The sequence below is a fragment of the Ostrea edulis genome, chromosome 1 (assembly GCF_947568905.1).
Source record: "Ostrea edulis chromosome 1, xbOstEdul1.1, whole genome shotgun sequence".
NCBI classification, from domain to species: Eukaryota; Metazoa; Mollusca; class Bivalvia; order Ostreida; family Ostreidae; genus Ostrea; species Ostrea edulis.
This window is the reverse complement of record NC_079164.1, coordinates 70,827,057-70,848,504: the sequence shown is the minus strand read 5'-3', so window position 1 is coordinate 70,848,504 and position 21,448 is coordinate 70,827,057. Positions and strand designations below refer to the sequence as shown.

The 21,448-nt window shown below is 35.9% G+C and overlaps 2 protein-coding genes across 4 annotated transcripts in view; one reads left to right on the top strand and one right to left on the bottom strand.

Moving 5' to 3' along the window:
• LOC125683200 (b(0,+)-type amino acid transporter 1-like) overlaps positions 1-1,347 on the top strand; it is a 31,247-nt gene extending 29,900 nt beyond the window's left edge. Inside the window, exons 12-14 of the mRNA XM_048924073.2 lie at positions 312-461; positions 720-900; positions 1,005-1,347. Coding sequence (XP_048780030.1) covers positions 312-461; positions 720-900; positions 1,005-1,051 — 378 coding nt within the window. The 3' untranslated portion in view covers positions 1,052-1,347. The remainder of the gene's footprint in view (positions 1-311; positions 462-719; positions 901-1,004) is intronic.
• Positions 1,348-4,493: 3,146 nt separating this feature from the next.
• Positions 4,494-21,448, bottom strand: part of LOC125683189 (protein-glutamine gamma-glutamyltransferase K-like) — a 46,351-nt gene continuing 29,396 nt past the window's right edge. For all 3 annotated transcript variants that reach the window (XM_048924044.2, XM_048924050.2, XM_048924059.1), the window contains 12 exons: positions 18,493-18,675; positions 17,931-18,191; positions 14,541-14,659; positions 13,220-13,327; positions 12,733-12,910; positions 12,415-12,550; positions 11,626-11,729; positions 6,526-6,768; positions 5,776-6,054; positions 5,318-5,478; positions 5,064-5,200; positions 4,494-4,729 (listed from right to left, as the gene is read on the bottom strand). In XM_048924044.2, coding sequence (XP_048780001.1) covers positions 4,573-4,729; positions 5,064-5,200; positions 5,318-5,478; positions 5,776-6,054; positions 6,526-6,768; positions 11,626-11,729; positions 12,415-12,550; positions 12,733-12,910; positions 13,220-13,327; positions 14,541-14,659; positions 17,931-18,191; positions 18,493-18,675 — 2,066 coding nt within the window. In that variant the 3' untranslated portion in view covers positions 4,494-4,572. The remainder of the gene's footprint in view (positions 4,730-5,063; positions 5,201-5,317; positions 5,479-5,775; positions 6,055-6,525; positions 6,769-11,625; positions 11,730-12,414; positions 12,551-12,732; positions 12,911-13,219; positions 13,328-14,540; positions 14,660-17,930; positions 18,192-18,492; positions 18,676-21,448) is intronic.

The window sequence follows — 21,448 nt, the reverse complement described above, 5'->3', positions numbered from 1 at the left end:
GGGATACTTACTTCTCCTGGGTACCTTATCCCACCTCTGGTACACTGTACATGTATATCCAGGAGTCCGCGTTTGCCCAACAATTATTCTATTTGGTATTGTTTATATGAGATTGATCATTGTTCGTTATCGTCGCCTTTCATGCATTATACAATGTTATGCATTCTTGATTTTAGTATTTTGAGATGATCGATATCAATTAGTCAGTGCTGAATCTGTATACAAAATATTTTTAACAAAATATTCATATTTTTGTAAGGATAGGGAACACTTTAACATTGTTGGTATAATTTGCTTTTTTTTTCCCCTAGGCGTTTATTGGTGCCTGTTTGATTATTCCTGGGGACCTGAGCACCTTGATCGACTTCTTCAGTTTCTCCGCCTGGATCGCCTATGGCTTCACCGTCTTTTCATTGTTAGTTTTACGGAGAACAGAACCTAAGGCAGAGAGACCTTTTCGGGTAGGTTATGAAACATCCTTCCCTCGCTCCTTCGCTGTTTGTTACGGAAGTTGAAATGCAGGCTGTGGGGTTTTTCTTTCAAGTATTTGTAATTAATATATACACCAAAATATATAATTAAAATTAATGTGAAAGGCTAAGATAATGAACATTGATTAATCTCTCTCTGTGTGTGTGTAAAGCATGAAACGACACAAGATAAAATTATTTGGAGATGAAGTACGTCAAAGTAAACTCGATATTTGATTTTACCGGCAGGTTCCCACTGTAATTGCCGTATTTGTGGTTTTGACGTCACTCTACCTCATTTTGGCTCCTATCATACAGTCACCTCGGGTCGAGTTCCTGTATGCGTTTCTATTTATAGCCAGTGGACTCCTTCTGTATTTTCCTTTTGTATATTTCAAGGCTTTTCGTCGTCCTCTCCAGCCAGTAGTTGGTAAGGGTTTATTACAGAATGTGATACAATGATTTTGAAATATGCTTAAATTTGAAAAGTACTTGCATGTTTCGCTTTTTTTTAATTTACATTTTCTATTTCAGATTGGATTACGATAAAAATTCAGAAAACATTCCTAGTCGTTCCATGATGTAACTAATTTGTTTTAACATTGGAAAGAGTGATACATACTCGTATTGGTGCTAGAATGGCTTAAAACACTGAAACAAATAATTTAAAAATCTTTTGACATGAACTTATTTTTTTCTAAATTTAATCAACATTTCAATCCTTTGAACATTAAAAAACTTAAAAGCATACCTATGCAACTCATTTATGCCGTTATAATATTAATTTGATAATAGTTAATTACCATGATAAAGTTTTCTTTGATGAAATTGCATAGATATACATGCAAACTGTTTACATAAACATTGAAAATTTGTTTACCATGGCTTACTCGAGTCATAGCTTCAAGTAAACTCTGCTGACTGAAATTCATCCGCCGTCTGTCGTTGTCGTAAAATTTTCACACCCCCCCCCCCCGAAACAATTGCAATTTAACAGCCATGCACTCCACGAAAGGACGCGACGATTGAGGTGGAGGTTTAACGCGTTTTTAATGTTTTTGACTTATAAGAATATCTTATCATTCTTTGAATACCTTTTTGCTTATTATAATATTTTTGTCATCTTTGTTTGATTTTTGGTGCAAATTAGGATCTGAGAAAGATGTATATATTATTATTATTATGTTGGATCGATATATATATATATTCTCAAGAGCCACCAGTATCCATTTTTTTTCAGATTGACATTCACTTAACATTCGTGTAATGTAGACTCACGATTTTATATAGAAATACATAAGATTAAAATAATAGCAACAGGAATATGCAGCTTTGTCAAATTGATATGGAAAAATCTGCATGTAGTAGTTCGTATCGTGATCTTTTATGAACGGGGGAAGGCTGTGGTAGGGTTTTACATTTAGTCAATGTATGGACAAGACGACTCAGGTGAACGTTGTGGCACACTGTCTATTGTAGGGTACCTGTAAAGTTCGAAACGAAACGAAACGAAATCTACCGAAACGAAACGAAACCTACCGAAACGAAACCCACCGAAACGAAACGAAACCTACCAAAACGAAACGAAACAGATTGCATTACCGAACTCTTTTAATTATAATAATTAAAAATGTTATCTTAGGCCCCTGTGAAAGTTACAACATATAAATAAAATTCGCCTCCCCTTTGATGTAGGCTTTCGGCTTGACTGTTACAAAGTTTTAAAAGTTGGAAAGGGGGGGGGGGTAAGCACAAAGTACATATCCGTAGTTGATTAAATGACATGTACAATTAGTTTCGGATCCATAAATTTCAGAACCGAGGGTTACAGTCTCAGAGATCTGGGGAAACACACTATACGAGGGGTGGGGTCGCCGACGTTGGATCCGCCTTTGGGCATAGATACATTGTTTGAAGAAGCTGGTGTCTAAGAAAATTGAAAGCAGGAAGAGCTCTTAACCTCTTATTTTATCTCTAACTGCTGAGGTGCGAGTACTTTCAATAATGGAAAAAACTCTATACATTTGGGCAATCTCTACCCAGAGTTATCGTTGTAGCGTAGCGTAATACACCCTCTGGTGAGAGATTGACATTTGGGGTGTTGCTAAGACGGGGAATTGAAAACGGGATGGAAAACGGAATTTTTTTTAATGCAATAATATTAGGAGGAGATCGGCATTTTGTAAACTGAAAAGGCTTATGAACAAGGGAATTTTCAGCAGAAATCACAAAGAGAACGGGAGGACATATTCAGAATCCACCGTTTGATATACTACATACAAATACACAATATCCACATGTATACATATATTTGTCTTTAGAACAAAAATACTGAAACATGTATTTATGCCCAAAAGCGGATCCAACGCCGACGACCCCATCCCTCGTATAGTGTGTTTCCCCAGACCTCTGACCTATGGGACTGTAACCTCCCGTTCTGAAATTTATGGATCCAAAGCTAATTGCACATGGTATTTATTTGCTTTGTGCTTACCCCCCCCCCCCCCTTTCCAACTTTTAAAATTTTGTATCAGTCAAGCCGAAAGCCTACATCAAAGGGGAGGCGAATTTTATTTATATGTGTAAACTTTAACAGGGGCCTGAGATACCATTTTTAATTATTGTAATTAAAAGAGTTCGATTATACAATCTGTTTCGTTTCGTTTCGGTGGGTTTCGTTTCGTTTCGGTGGGTTTCGTTTCGTTTCGCACTTTACAGGTACCCGTCTATTGTATCCTTAGATAGGGAGATTTGAATGGTTTAATTTTTTTTCCTCATAAAGTAACATCCCGTTACAATTCCTTGTAATGTGTTAATTACTAAGGGTGGTTGTTCAATTAAAATTCAGTATCTCAGGATCAGACGAAAATGACAATTATGTTTTATAAATAATGAATTATTGTTTAAATTTGAATTATAAATCAAACGAAGACGAGGTTGATCACATGGTTTATATGTATATGTATTTAACGCTGTTTATGTCCAAGTTTTACCGCTGTTTTCAGGTGATAGTTGTGTATTAATACCGTCCAGTATTTGCAGTACTTCCATGCTTTTGTTAAAATAAAAGAAGCTTGATATCTACAGTAGTATAGCGTTTCGTGTAAACAATATACAGTGCACTTTTCTAAAGAGATGTATGAGTAACCTACATGTACAAACAAGCGACATATTTTCAAGTTAATAAACATGTTGGTAAATGTGTGTTTCGTCAGTCATTACACTCAATCAGTTAATCCTGTATTAACACGATTGAGCGGATCCTGTACTCGCTTCTCACCTCTGTAATCCGGATTTGATGCTCACTAGTGACAGAGGGTCTGGTGGTCGTCCCCACGGATACATATGTACATGGGTTTTCTCCGGATTTTGCCCACACTAATGACCCTCTTACGCCGACACTAGTGCAAAACCACACCTTAAAAGATCCTTTTGGAAATAAGCTCTTGATGTTTCATGAGTTATCTTGGTATTTATCACCTGATATAAATGAGAATTCATTTCTTTTCTAATCGTTGAATACAGCGTTTTTAAAACCGATTCGCTGTAAAGAATTCTTTTGTTACATTACACGTTGAGGAGTTAGTTTTAGTCTTGGTAATAACAATCGACAGTTTGCTTCGAATGTTTAAGGGCTCTACAATGACGGACAAAATACTTAAAAACTGTTCATTTTATACAACTCGATCTTTTAAGTATAATCAACATATACTTAAGATGATAAGAGCTGGAACACTGCTGGAGATTTGGACAAGATCCCTGTTGATGTATGCGTGAGGGCAATTGAAATTGCAATAAAAAGGTATTGGCCGTTCGTGTACATCATTTAAATTTGTAGAATTACGTGAATAAAACATGATCTATGTTTCGTTTTTTATAATCGAAACATGCCAATTTTGCAATCATTTTGAAAAATGATAATAATATCAGTTGTATGTTACTCGGTCATGAACTAACCTTTTGTGTGGTTTTGTGGCACAGGCAGAATGCCCCAGTTCATGAAGAGGGAAAAAGAACACTCACCATAATAATTCTGATTTAATAAAAATAATACAAAACGGTTGAGAACCTGTGTACAATACGTATATTTCCTACATTGACGTCAGTTTTTACCCTCATTTACAACATCCACCTCCACCACTCCAGTCACATTACACAGCTGTTTGCACTGAAAACTAGCCATTATTTCCCTTCTTCCGGCCCGACGAGGCTTAACCTGCACAGTCTCACGAATTTCCTCGTTAGGGCCAATCGATTTTCTGTAATCAAATAACACACGTCTTTCACATTTTAAACATGACCATTTGCACTTTTTTGTCAATATAATTCAACATAACCACATTGAAACCCTTTGGGAATTTGAAATCTATATGATGTATTTGATGTGTGAAAACTAATTATGGTAGTCGAAGAATTTTCAATCATGATAACATATCTTTCCGTTTAGTATATCCGTCAGGAAACACACGATATAATTGTATTAACCTTAAGTAGTATCTCCCGGGAAAACTTTGTCTGATTCTTCTTACAGAAATAACTGTGGTATTTTGTGTGGGCAATAAAGCCATGCCGGATAATATTGAGATGACTTACTTAATTTTGACGGATGATGGTTTTACCATGCCGGGTCCTTCCATACAAATCGACCCACCATTCAGCGGAACAGACAGCGGGTTTACAAGCTTCACAATGACATCAAATGGTTTACCTACAATGGCGCTTCCTTCTGTCTGCCAACATAAATCAAATGGGATAAGTTCTCATTTTGTGTAGTAATTAGAGGCAGATTGACATGATCGTTCTGTGACTTGACAGAACGTGATACAGACCAGTTAATTAAGATCTACCTTTAGCTCCAAATTTGGTTGCTCCACCCGGAATATTTCCCGCTTGATGTAAACTTGAGAGGTTTCCTTGACGGTTGCCATGAGATACACACAAACATGACTATCTGAATCAATAGTATTAAGGTACTCCGTTGCTTTTAGACTCATGGACGATATGGACTCTTTAAAAAAAACGAAAACTTCTGAGAAAAATGTACAATGTAAGATCCAGTTGCTCAAATATTTTCACAACTGTTGGAGACAGAGAAACAAACATGCACAACGACAGTGACACATAGGCTACGGTGTTCTAGCCTACCTTTACACATAGCCTACGGTGTTCTAGCCTACCTTTACACATAGGCTACGGTGTTCTAGCCTACCTTTACACATAGCCTACGGTGTTCTAGCCTACCTTTACACATAGCCTACGGTGTTCTAACCTACCTTTACACATAGCCTATGGTGTTCTAACCTACCTTTACAGGGCTCGAGTACATTGGTAGAACTGGAGTCTTTGATATCAGACAGAGGCACGGCGGTGTATTTAGTGGCGACGGTAATCATATAGACTTCTACTATCCTCGACTCCTCACTAGTGTTCGTCATTTTTAGTTCTATGTCGATGTCTCCGGTTTTGTGGACTTCGCCGGTTAGACAGAATTCCACGTCGGAAGCCGACGGTTTTTTGATCAGCACGTTCGTACGCCCGCTGAATCGGTTGGCCTTTGCAATGATTTCTGTTTTCTCTATAGAACCTACAAGAACATTTGGGTTAGATATATTAATTAGTCTTAAGATTCATGTGCTAAAGGAGTGAAATTACATTCCAGAAAGAGAATCGGTACTTAAAAGTATGGATCTTATAATGACTGCCAAAGTCATCTACACACTACTTTGCACTTAACATACTTCAGCTATTCATTATACACTTGCAAATCATTTAAACAGATTCTGAAATTTCCCTATACCCAAAATCAATTCCAATAAAAAAGCATACACAATTATAATTAACACGTAACATAAAAGTTCCAATTACTTATAAGAAATCATGACATGAAGACAACAAAGCAATAAAAAAATAAGCGAACAAAGTATAAAAAGCATGCTCGCAGATAAATTGCATAGTTTCAGCTAATGAAATTGCAGGAATTATATCATCATAATTTTAATAACGAAATCCTTCGCCGTATCTTAGAATTCAAATACCGAATGGACACTATTAATACCTGGGTCCTGTTTATATTTGGATGTGACATCGTCCCGTGATATGGTATTGACCGCCTTGGTGCTCATGAACTTTCCCACCACGTCATCGTCTTGGTACACGGGTTCCATATTGCCCTCAGTGTCCACAGTCCAAAATATGCGGTCTCCGTTTACTTCTGCAAACAGGAACTTGGTATCGTAGCCTAGATATAGTTCCCCGTTACGTATTGCTCGTACAGAACAGGGTCCGCACGTGAAGACACCTAATTAATTAAAAATTAAATGATAAAAGAATTAGATCAGAACCATTCGCTTTTAAAACATAATTAAATGATTGAATAACTATGCACTTTCAAAACACATCTGATGTACATAGGACAACATTCTTATTATGCATTGTTGTGCAGATGCACTTTTCCTTGAGATATATACAGTATGAAAGGCAAGGTAACGAACAGTGATCAATCTCATAACTCTTATATAAGGAATACAAAATAGAGAGTTGGGCAAACACGGACCTCTGGATATACCAGAGGTGGGATCAGGCGCCTAGGAGGAGTAAGCATCCCCTGTCGACCGGTTACACCTGCCATGAATCCTATATCTTGAGCAGTTAAACGGAGTTATCTGTAGTCAAAATCAGTGTGCAAAAACTGCCTAACAATCGGTATGAAACAAGTCAGATGGTATTTGACCCAATGATAGCTTGTATTGGTAAACTATATTGCTATATTAGTATATCACATGTGGTATGTGTTGCGTTATTCGCAAACTATGTGTATTTGTTGTTTAAAAAACCCATTAGTTATCTTCAGCGTTCAAATGCTTTGATCAGGAAACATTTCTCGTATTTGTAAACAAAAACCTAAATAATATATATATTATATGTATCTTGATGAAAATTCTGTCCGGTAGGTCATACAACACAAACTGAATTTTTCTTCAAGGGGACTGTGGAATATGCGTTGAATTCGTTGATAGCTCACTTGAAGGTCTAAAATTTATTTTCTCTTTTATCGATCTGATGTAGGCAATATTTCACAGTGAATTTATCAGGAAACTTGGAGAGAAAAAAATAAATCTAAGGGCGCACAAGATTTGTGTAGGAAACATAAATCGAGAAACAGGATTGGAAAAAATAATTACTAGACATATTCAATTCCGGAACACGATGCACGTCCTTACACCCTATGATCTACCCCCTTTGTTCCAAGGTCAAGTTAAATTCACAACCATCTATCAAAACGGGTTGCAAAGTATCCAGTCAATAAAGAGTCTCTATAACGAATTCCGCAAAGTTCTTTATTGCCATTAACACCTTTGACTTTTCCAAAACTCCCTTTTCAAAGCTATTAAAACATAAAATACTATTATATACCATCTCCTTTGTCGCAACGTATTCTTTTTCGAACAGATAGTTCACATCAAATTTACACTGATTTATAGCCCTCTCTCTCTACACACACACACACACACACACACACCCGTTTTCTCGATTGCAACCTTGCTGAGAGGCCTTAAAACAAGCAAGGAAACAATTTCTCCTACGATGAGCTAAATTTGCTAATACACGATACATTATACTGCCATACTCGCTGTAGGATTTATGAGATTGATTACCGTGTGTTATCTGTAGACCCATTCATTTTCATTAAAATCCCTTGAACATCTTGCTTATCGGTGACAATAATCAAGCTATTTTTGAAGTGGTTTGAACAATGTTATGTACATGCATATTAAAGCTACCTAACATAATGTTACTCTTTTACTTTTCCAACTTTATGGTGATTCCGCAATGGAAGGACTCCAATATCAAGAGCCCACTATTCAACTGAGAGACTTATATGAGATACTTATAGTGTATCATTTTGAACCGCTATTGTAGCCCTGCCCGGGCTCAAGAGGTCATATTGAATATGAATATACAATACCTGGGAATTTTTGCATCATAATTTGACAAATTGTTCCCTTGAAGCTGTTGAGATATTTTAATCCGATATATTTTTATGTAATACTTGAAACTCTAATGGTGGCTTACCCTGATCCTATGAGTTATGTTTTGAAAATTATATATAATTTTTAAATCGAGGCAGGCTGCTGACAACCAAGCTGATGGTGAAGGGGTTCCAACAGTCTCGTTTTGAGGCAGCATTTCGAAATTCTCAGGTCGTTATAACGATCTAGTTTGCCAATACATCCCATCTTTGGGTCAGATGCTGTCTGACATGTTTCATACCGATTGTTGGGCCGTTCTTGGCACACTGATTTTGACTGCGGATTACTCCGTTTGCCTGACCAAGATACAGGGCTCGCGGTGGGTGTGACCGGTCGACAGGGGATGCTTACTCCTCCTAGGCACCTGATCCCACCTTTGGTATATCCAGGGGTCCGTGTTTGCCCAACTCTCTATTTTGTATTGCTTATAGGAGTTATGTGACTGATCACTGTTCGTTACCTTCACCTTTCATATACAGAACATCTCATCGGCCGTCTTTAATTAAAATTAGAGTGCAAGACCTAGTAGAAAGAGATTAGAGACGCCAATTCTCATTGGTCTATCGGAAATTTCCAATTTATTTTTGGTGCGATATTAGAAACACCAGATGTTCCTTTCACCTTGAAGGCATATGGAGGTAAACATAACGTTCTAATTCTCCTAGTTTGTTGAACCTCAGCCGATCAGAAAGCTCGAAAATACTAAATCATATAATGAGATGTGTTATTATTCTTATTGTTATCCAATTAGATGATGTGATTCTATGGATACATGTGCGTTTAAAAATTCTCTAAATCTGTATGTAGTAAAACCTGCACGCCCTCGAAAACAAAGTTTGTGTCGTATCGTACAGAACCTTTAGAATGAAATTATCGGTTGGATTCTACAGTGCACCACACTACTCAAGTGTGGGGTTAAACAGGTTTAACTGTCCATGTACGTCCAATCTACATGTATTTGATGATGATTTCACAGAGTTTGTGTATATTCCATATAATAAATTAATGGGATATTTTGATTAATGAATACTTTTCAAAAAGCTTTTTATTATTGATAAAGCAGAGCAGACTGATCAGGAAATATTTGTCCTAATGCTAGAATTTCAGAAATAATTTAATAACTGTTGTTTTTCTAGTGAGTGGGGATGTGCGTGGTTTGTATAATTCTATCTTGATAGATTTTCAAAGGGAAAATTGAGATATAAAAGATGGTTTAAATGAACACAACTACTAAGATCATCCCCTCATCTAGCGGTCTAATGGATTCACACGCAGACAGGAACTGATCAACTCTTTTGGTGGACCCCGAAACAGACTCAATGTTTAAACGAGTGCTATTTGACTAAATGAGCGAGGAATGATCCAATATCCATAAGACGTCGAGAGGACGGTGCCTCTCCATCACTCTTTATAAATAATTGGATTTCAGTTTAAATTGTCGTCCTTCTTTGCGTGCCAGAAATTGCTATTAATTTACATATTTACAAGTATTGATGTTCTGAAGAAAAATCCCATACTTCACTGCAAATAGTACCGTATACCGTTTTCATTTTCAGTTTAACTGTGAATGAAATGGATATATTAATAAATATTGTTTGTTGAATAATGTTCTGGGTAAGAAAATCGTCATGAAATGAAATATTTCTGAAATTTTCTTTTGATTTTGTATCTTTATATAGGATGTATGGTGTTGATCACTGTTCGTTATCTTCACTTGATCATTTAGGGCACCGTGCAGATAAATATTCTAGATATACAGTACATGTATATTATATAAACCCATTGTAGATAGACTGCAGGCGCGTAGGTGCTTATACGCAAGTATGCAACTGTCTCTCTGACTGAGAGAGAGAGAGAGAGAGAGAGAGAGAGAGAGAGAGAGAGAGAGAGATATCATTGCCGGTAAAAATTTTATGCCTAAAAAATAACTGCATTACTTAGTCCCGGTTTATAATTTAATCAGCATCATAATTTCCTTTCAATCTTTAATATCCTCTTTAATTTCAAATCATTAACATTCAATCTGATTAAAATCCTATCTTTGGTCCGCTCCGGTAATGTTATATCAATCGCTTTGTGTAACGACATACATGTAACATTACCGGAGCGGATCAAAGAATGATCTGATTTTAATCAGATTGATAGACATCATGTCGAATATCACTCTAATGTACATCATATTGGTACATGTAGTAGATGGATTAGGCTGTTCTTTGTTAATAATAACATTCACCGTATATGCCAGTCGAGTCGAAAACAAAAATCATAAAACGAATGTAAAGTCAGTCCAAGTACACACAGGTCCCGTTGGGATCCGGGTTAGAATAAGTCCTCAGAACCCCTTGCTTGTCGTAAGAGGTGACTAAATTCTAATTAAAATCTAATTCCTTTGGATGAGACCGTAAAAACTGACGCCCCGTGTCACAGCTGGTGTGACACGATAGAAATCCCTCCCTGCTCAAAGGCCATAAGTGCCGAGCATGGGCCTAAATTTTGCAGCCCTTCACCGGCGATGGTGACGTCTCCATATAAAGTAAAACAATTCTCGAGCGGGACGTTAACCAACTAAGTACACAAGGTGAGGTGGCGTTATAAAACACTTTAGAAAATAATTTTGTGTGAATTCTTTTGGGTTTGGAAATTGACAAGAAACCTTACTTTTATGCACAAAAAATATGCGCTTTCATTGGCAAAACCCAAGAGATTCCAGCCCCCCCCCCCCCGGACTTTGTCCTGGACCCACTGGGGGGCCTCAATACGGCCCCAGACCCCTTATACTTTGCGTACACTTCGCTTTCATTTTGGCTACGGGCCTGAATTGACTGGTATATATCTATAATTCAATACGAAAGACTGTAAGATCAGACTAGTCTTATGAAGTTCAATCAAAAAGCAATCACGCTGTGTATTTCGGAGTAGTTTTAGCTGGTTTAGAGTAGGAATAATGGTAACATCTTCTTGTTTGTTTTGCTTTCCCATATTTAATCAACACACACGCGCATGCGGGCGGTCTTTTATGAAATAGCAAAAATATATCTAGAAATAATAATTTCCGGCATGTTGCTTACGGTGTGCTCTTAGAGGTTCATTCAACAATATGGTAGAGACCAGTATATAACAGTTACCTTCATAACACTCCTGAGGCGTCGGATCGAATGCCTGCCATCCATCGTACCCCTCTGGAAGGTCAGGGCGTTTGAACCAACTTTCATTCCACACGTGGAAATCCCTGATATATACAGAACATAACATGAATAAAGTCTTTATGATGACCATTACTTTGCAATGTTGCGCACTTATAGAAGAAACCAAATTGAATACAGCCTGTCACATATGATTCTAAACGTGAAGTACATTTCATATGATGGGAAAAGAAAAAAAAAGTTTATAAAAAGTCAATTAAATTGACTAATCTGTCTTTCATACCAAATGCTGTAGTTTTGCAACAACAAAATATTTTGAATTTTCTGAAAGATGTTTGGTCGACAAAAATTATAAATATTGTAACATTACTACTTTAATCAATGTCAGTATCGTGTATACAAATATTGTCTATGTTCCACTGTAATAAATGTTTGTATGTAAATTTAGTATGATGATATTACACTTGTATATCGTATAAAAATGTATTTATAAAAAAAGGTGTGATATTTTGTTGGGAGATGGTTGATATAGGCTTCAGTCTGTTCTCGATATACATCTCACGATTTAGAGAATTTAGTATTATAGCAGATCTTTGAACAATTAATGACAGTTATGTTGCTCTCATGGTATTTGTTTACGATATTGCTGACTTTAGTCACACTAAAGCACCAAAACTTGCATAGAGTTATTTCGAATTGCTACAAAAATCTTACAACGAAAAGAAATGAACATTATATCAATGATAATGAATCATTTAATCAATAATTAACCAGATTGTATCATCCATCATTTTTCTAGGTCTCCCTTCCGGTGTCCAGAAGTTGTCGATTTGTATGCTGTAATCGCTATCATGAGCAGACCGGAAATTAGTAATACATCTAGTCGGTATCCCAAGAGCTCGGAAAACTGTAACAGAAAACCAGTCTATTAATTAAAACAAGTCAATGCGATATAGTAATGGACAGATTAGATACATCAGTCAGGTTTTAAAGGACAACCAGTTCCCAGGCGCTAAATTCTTAAGAATGATTAGATGCTTTCATCGTCTCCATTTAAAGGTGAGTATTGGTTTTAAGGTTATGAGTTACCTGTCGTTGCTATGGCAGAAAATGTCCAACATTGCCCGTACTTGACACCTTTCCTCTTCTTGAGGAATTCCTCTAAGATGGCGGCACTTCCGTTCCAGGAGTAGGGAGGCACGCCGTCCTCGTACTTGCCAGACCAGTTCCCCACCAACACCCCGCCGTCCCTCTCGTTATTATTAATCTGACAATAATGTCACATCGCATTGAAAAAATTCTTTTTTAGAAGAAACAAAAATACATACTGGTAATTTAATGTATTAATATAGCATGCACCACGATTACTTTCTCCCTAACCCACCCTTATGAATATCAAATATGTGAAATACCGAATTTTTCAATGAAATAGGGGTCGATTCCATTTTGACATAATGTACTAAAACATTTAAAAGCAATCAAACATGGCTGTCAGTAGTTAAATGTCCTCATGTACTCCGTGTTTTGATGTGTTTCCTACTCAACACAAGACTAATAATGGGTATATTCTACTCACCACACGACTAAGAGCTTTCACCACCAACAATGGGTTGCCTCTGGCTGGATCCCCTAGTTCTGATTTCTCCATCATCGACAACGCAGCCATCAAACAGACGTCATCAAACTTGAATTGAAATCGTAATCCGACATAAATATTTCAGTACGTTAAAACAATGATTTTATCGAAATTGTAGCTTATGCTTCGTAACATTTTCTATTATATATGATTTGTAATCACAGTAGCTGCAGTGGGTCTAAATTATCACAAGTCCCTAATTCCGTGGGGATCCGGGTTAGAATAGGTCCTCAGTACCCCTTGCGTGTCGTAAGAGGCGACTAAATGGGACAGTACCGGTCCATCAGATGAGACCGCAAAAACCGAGGTCCCATGTCACAGCAGGTATGACACGATAAAGATCCCTCCCTGCTCAAACTACAAAGGCCATAAGCGCCGAGTATAGGCCTAAATTTTACAGCCCTTCACCGGCAATGGTGACGTTTCTATATGAGTGAAAAATTCTCGAGAGGGACGTTAGACAATATTCAATCAACCTAACTACACAGAGAGAGACAAGTAGATATGTTAATGAGATGTAGTCAGTTGGTTTATGCGATTTAAATAATAAAAATCGCAAGCATCAGAAGTGATATTTGAATTGAAAAAAATCGAGGACAAACAATGAAATACCTTACTTTGTGAGGTTAACTTGCAAAATTTGTCGTAAAGCTAGTTTATCAGTGTTTTTCTTACACAAGAACTAAACGTTTTGAAAAAAAATCTTTAAATGCAGATTTCCACAATTTTAGGCGTCAAATCAGATGATATTCTTCCATTTTATTTCAGAAATGATTTTTTTTTCATTATTGAAAACACATGAGTATGCACTGCGATGAAGCATATTCAATGTAGAACGTTAGCGCTTCATGAAAACTTATGTATTTTCAAAAATGATACCGTGTTTGCCCAACTCTCTATTTTGTATTGTTTACAGGGGTTTTGAGATTGATCGCTGTTCGTTATCTTCACCTTTCCATTTATTTCTGATATTTACGTTCTATTTTCATTTCTTTCACAATTCCCAGCCGTTAAAATAGATAACTATATACTAGTATTTGTCAATTTCATACTCGCACTGTTTACCACTGCATTCCATTCATGAGGAAATAGCTGTCATTACAAATCGTAAAAATAAATAAATATTGGAAATGTAAATATATAGATAGATTGACTTTGATATAAGAAGTAAGTAAAAAATCTTCTTTTTCAGGACGATGTGGACATAGCCATACAGACGCTATGAAAATATATTTCTTTATTAGAAATTTAAAATATTGACCTGCGCAAAGTTCCAGGGCCGGACACAAAACTTGCCGACAGTCCCCATCCAGATCCTTCCGGTCTCATTGAGGACATACTCCTCCCTGTGTGACTCCTCCTCCAAATAGACCGAGTCCGCTAAAGGTCGAGGTAAAGATATTTATCTTACTAATACAGATATCCTCAATAAACATACAAATAGACCGAGTCTGCTAAAGGTCGAGGTGAAAATATTTATCTTACTGACACAGAGATCCTCAATAAACATACAAATAGACCGAGTCCGCTAAAGGTCAAGGTGAAAATATTTATCTTACTAATATAGAGATCCTCAATAAACATACAAATAGACCGAGTCCGCTAAAGGTCAAGGTGAAAATATTTATCTTACTAATACAGAGATCCTCAATAAACATACAGATAGACCGAGTCCGCTAAAGGTCGAGGTGAAAATATTTATCTTACTGACACAGAGATCCTCAATAAACATACAAATGGACCGAGTCCGCTAAAGGTCAAGGTGAAATATTTATCTTACTGACACAGAGATTCTCAATTAACTTACAAATAGACCGAGTCCGCTAAAGGTCGAGGTGAAAATATTTATCTTACTGATACAGAGATCCTCAATTAACTTACAAAAAGACCAAGTCCGCTAAAGGTCAAGGTGAAAATATTTATCTTACTAATACAGAGATCCTCAATAAACATACAAATAGACCGAGTCCGCTAAAGGTCAAGGTGAAAATATTTATCTTACTGACACAGAGAGGCAGGATATAATGTCCAATAAACATACTACTTGTACGAGGGTTGTTCGATATGCAATGTGTATTGTACAAGACCGCGATAACGCTTTGCATGATTTCGTGGATGATCAATCTCTTGAATAACTCTATGCAATACCTTTCCAACGGTATAAACACGAGCCTTCAGCTCCACATAGTTTTCAACGTATAGTCATTTCAATACAGCCAGTCGTTGACAACTGTTGTCAAAATGGTTGGGAAACGGGTTGAAAATATTGAAGAAATTAGGGCATATATATTAATGTAAATTGTAATTTAAATAGGTATTGTAAAAAATCTTGTTAATCATAAAATATTTCAAAAGTCTAAGTTATATATGAATAATCAATTATATGTTTCAAAATATTGAATCCAATGGCAATAAAGAAAGTTTCATTATATTGTTATGAATACTATAATTTCGTTACAACCAGTTTTTGTGAAATTTTAATAATGCTGTTTATGGAAAATCGCAATTTCCTGACATTGATATGGTATATTGTGTTAGCTGGAAAAAAAAAATATTAATACCGCAACATACTTTTTTTTTTATCATTTTTATTTGTCACAAAGATATTTTATTTGTTGAATCAACAATCGAATATAAAATTGAACCTATAATTCTAGAGGGGTGGAATTACAATAAGAGCCATCCTTCAATTTGATTGGGACCTTAACGTTCAGCTTCAACAACTAAACCAATCTGGTCTAGATGATAATGTTTGAGTTTCATACCTTAATTCAGTGTTATAAATTTGGCAACAAAATACCTTAATCCAATGAACGGATATAAATCTGACAACAGCATATCAGTATAACTTTAAAAATGATATCTATTCTAAGATATGAACAACCTCTTTTGTTGGGAGTTGCTGAGGTGAATATGTTGCCGAAACGGATAGTGTAATTTCATAATCACTTTGAGACAAGATATCTATCTATCTATCTACCTATATATATATACACAAAGCACTAAAATGACCAACGACACGAACAACCAGATTGTCAAATTTTCGGGACGACCCGTCCCTTCTTCAGGACAAACGAAAAGAATTACATAATGTGGACAATATCAACAGAGAATAATAACAAAAACTACATATAAATACATCTAGCACTACAACTACACTAATCTACAAACGTATTTACAACGCAGATTACATGTTTTGGGTCTTTAGGCTTGCCAATCAATGTTAAAAGTGGAGAGAATTAGGACATGCCTTATTCGTCCAAAGAGCTGATCCAAAATATATGTTGGTAAGTTAGATTTACTATCATATGTTCACAACACTGTTCCTTAGTTTAAGCACATATACACTGTACATATAGGTGACTGTTATGTACCGTAAGTCTTTATTTTTCATACCGTAGCACGTGACCGTATGCATTTTATAATTGATTATTCATATATATATATATATATATATATATATATATATATATATATATAATTCTCTTGACAATTGTTTATGAAACGTTGCTGATCTTGATAAATATGTACTTGTGCATACGAAGTTGACTTTTCCCCATGCATACGGTCACGTGCTACCGTATGAAAAATAAAGTTTGAAAAATAAAGACTGACGGTACATAACAGTCACCTATATGTATATGTGCTTAAACCAAGGAACAGTGTTGTGAACATATGATAGTAAATCTAACTTACCAACATGCCAAATATGAAAGGCCTATGTTTAAAAAACTTAAAAGTTATGGTCCGGACAAAATAAATGCCCTCAAAAATAAATTGTTTGGCCTTTTCATGAAAGGTCAAGGTCAAGGGTAATACAAAAATGCCACGTGTTACACTGTGTTATCATGGTATAACCACATACCAAATATCGAAGGCCTATGTAAAAAGACAAAATGTTATGGTCTGGACAACAACAATTCTATTATTTGACCTTTAGATAAAGGTCAAAGGTAATCAAATATGATATGTGACACACTGCCTTATCATGGTATACCCACATACCGAATATCAAAGGCCTATGTCAAAAGACAAAAAAGTTATGGCCCGGACAAACTTTGTATGGGAAGCGGGAGAAGAATTCACACAAATACAATATGTCCCTCTTCAGGGAAAGGGAGACATAATAAATATTAATTTCGATCAAAACCTTACAAGTCTTGTGACATACTTCTAGAAATTCGTTAGAGTTCTGATCTAAAACCTTACAAGTCTTGTGACACAATTCTACAAATTCGTAAATGTTCCGATCTAAAACCTTACAAATCTTGTGACACAATTCCAGAAATTCTTTAAGTTCTTGAAAATTGCCCTTTCCCGCTTCCGATTAATTTACGATTTGTGTTTATAAAAGAAATATTCGTCCCTTAAAGCGACTTCTATGTTTTCAAAACAAAATTTACTCTATTTCGAGCAAGAGAGTGTACAATTTTCTCATGTTTATTAAAAGTTGTGTAATTCTCAGATATGACGTTAAAAGTAAGTAAATCATTTATTTAAAAAACACGTGTAAACATTACAATTGATTTACGTCCACCTAATTGGACCTATTCGTCACTTGTAAATGTATATACAAATCACGTATGTATAGCAATATTACTTCTTAACTCGCTGAACTAATAGATACACAATTTTTGCAGGATTGTCTTACCTTGGCACCATGGATTGAAAATGACAAATACATCGTCTGGATGACAATGGCGACATTTTTGTGAAGCGCCATCTTTCGGTCGGTGGACGGTGTCAACAAACAGTTGATACTTTCCTACTATAGCGCTAGCAGACGTGCACACTTTAACATTGACCTTCTTTTCGTCTATTCCCGTGATCTGGTATCCCCAGGTCCCTGGTTGTAGTTCCCGCGCTTTGTGGACGGATATCACAGTTCCCTTGCTTTGTAAAGGTTTTCGTCCTGATAGTAGATAAAATATGCATAATGTACAAATTTATGTTATTCTAACTTATTCGAAGATCAAAAGGTAAAACTACAGCTTATGAGATATCATGATATTTTAACATTCTGAGTAGAATAAAAGCAAGAAGTCCACGTCAGTTTGAAAATCAAAAATTCAAATTTAATTGATAGATTTTAATCTACCGATGGTAACTGCACCACGATATCATCGACCTACTAAATCTTATTGATAGAGATGACTGACTTGTGACAAACTGCAATATGGTTATATCATCCTTATTGATAGATGATGACTGACCTGTGACAAACTGCAGTGTGATTATATCATCTTGCTCCGAGAAAACCCGGTCAAAGAGAATACTCATGTCAAATGTCTGTCCCCTTCTTACAATTAGGTTGGGGATTTCGTAAGAGCTCGTCCGATGGGCCTCTCTGTTCAGAGTGCGCTGAAGGTCCAGGCATTTTGGCTTCAGCGAGATCTCTAGAAGAGAAATAAGTTACACGATTAATAGAAAATGAAATCCTTATACCAGATGATGCCATTAAAATGGTAATGCATGTACATAGACCACGACTTGGTGTTTGCCTCTTACATGTACCTGTATGTACAACAGTGTATATTTCATCATCTGAAACATACACTTTAACTGCAGCATTTGAAACAAACTTCATTATTATTTTTTAACATGTATTTCATGTGATTGACTACCTCCAAATATTTTACTGGTCACTCATTCGGAAACTACAGCCCAACTGCAGTATCCTATGGAAGTTTTGATGTTACATATCAGTAGATAGTTAAATTCATTATAGAATGTGTTACTTCGTATTAAACCTGCTTTCAAAAACTTAATCTGAACAATCATCTAGAAATCATGGGTGCATCCTAAACCATATTCTACATCTACCGATGTCTGCTGAAACACAACCGTTTATCATCACGTGGAAATACTGTACAATAAAATTGTCAAATCAAACGTGAAGATAACGAACAGTGATCAATCTCGCAACTCCTAAAAGGAATACAAATTAAAACGTTGGGCAAACGCGGACCCCTGGACATACCAAAGGTGGGATAAGTTGCCTAGGAGAAGTAAGCATCCCCTGTCGACCGGTAACACCCTCCATGAGTCCTGTCTTGATCAGGTAAACGGGGTAGTCCGTAGTAAAACTTAGTGTACCAAGAACTAACATTCGGCATGAAACACGTCAGATAGCATTTAATGCTATTTGAACCAATGATAGGTCGTATTTACAAACTAGATCATTATAACGACCATAAAATATGCCAAATGTTTAAACGAAACTGTTGAAACCCATGTAACATCAATTTGCTTGTCAGTAGACTGCTTCGATTTAAAAACTGATTATACACAGAACAAGCTCTTGCATTGTGTATCCAATCACCACTATATGCAGGTGATAATGGAATATTGTTATATAAATATGGGAGATTGACAATGGAGAACCTGAAATCGTCTCATTTGTTATAAAGTTGAGCTGTTAGTTAGCCGTTGATATTCATTTTCAATAAAATATCTAAGTACTGCACAAAGCAGATGTGGAGGACTCTGTGGTGTCTGTGATCTCTAGTTCACAGGGATATATCGAATCGACATATGAATGAAAATAATCATTGTTAATAGATAAAGTCTCGTCGATATATTTAAATGTCGAGTTGACGGCCACGCAAGATATTTTTTCTTCTCATGTAGAAGTTTTTGAATATACTCTTCTTAATTATATATATATATATGTATGTATGTATGTATGTATGTATGTATGTATGTATGTATGTGTGTGTGTGTACATAAATAAATTTATGTGATCTAAATGCATGCATTTACTATTTTAATTACTATGCATTTATATGTGCATTGTACATGTATATGGGTCCTGAAGGATTTTTTAGTCTTTTGGTTTGTCCGCACATCTGCCTTGAATGGATATTAAGCATGAACCTTTTGGTCCCAAGGATTTACAGCGTGGTCTAAAATATCTCTCCTTCAGTCCTTCATGTCATTTAGTTTCTGTGGGATATTTTTGGTATCGCACCTCCTGCAGCATTTTTGTAATTGTACTTTGCTTGTTTATCTTCATTTGGCATTTTTAATACTAGTATAATGCTCATTCCGTACAAATGATTTGTTTTCATATCTAGCAGCAGAACAGAGCTGCAATTGTGCTTTGAACAGATTATACAGTCAACATTTCTATCAGTGTCACCAGTATTTAACAGCACGAACGTATATCAAAAACAAGCCAGCTAACAAAGGAGCACTTAATCGTATATGTTAGCTATAAAATACTTGGGGCCCTTACGTAACAAGGTATTTCATTGCCAAGAAAATGACGCTCACGAAAACTGGTTTTAACTCATTTTATGCTATTAGATCGTTCTGTGTTTGGAAAACAAGCACTCCTTTATTATCTTGTCTCATTGCTAGGGAAAAATATGAAAGTATTAAAATCTTTATCTCTTAAGTAGATTCGAAAGCAAATATTAGACATAGGAATGTACCTACTGAGGGTTTTACATGATCTTTGGCATGTAAAAAAAAAATTCAAATTGGGTGACAACATCTATTACCTCTGCGTTACAAGAGGTAAATTACTGAACAATTTTAATGGATATCTATAATTGTATTTTTTCGTTTTCCTAATACAAAGAATTAATACTATAGAAATTAGACGCGGAGACTCCTTGACGCTATCTGTATATATCCAATTAGATTTGACATTCTCTGTCCATAGACGGAAATCTATCAAAGAGCACATTAGATGGAAATCCTGATCAAGGAAATGCTTATCAGGGTATTGTTTCATATCAGCTTACACTTTGAACAATATCCATCTTCGAATGAAATACGTTGTAGACACGGACCCCGATAGCATGATACTCGGTATGATACAATATGGTGGGTATTAACTAATAATATAGGCTGTATGAGAAAGACGCCATGCACCAATTCAGATACATGTTGTTAAAGATGTCCAGCAAAGTGACATAAGTATGACCTTATCGATTGATTTTTTTTATTTTACACCGAACTTATTTAAAATAATTTACAATAATGAAGAGGTGAAGATAATGAAAAACGCCCAATCTCATAATTTCCACAAACAATACAAAATCAAGAGCAGGGCAAACACAGATCAAAAATATGTAGAATTCAAAATTTGGTTATTTTATCAATGAAAGGTGAAGATAACGAACAGTGATCAATCTCACAACTCCTATAAGAAGTTGGGCA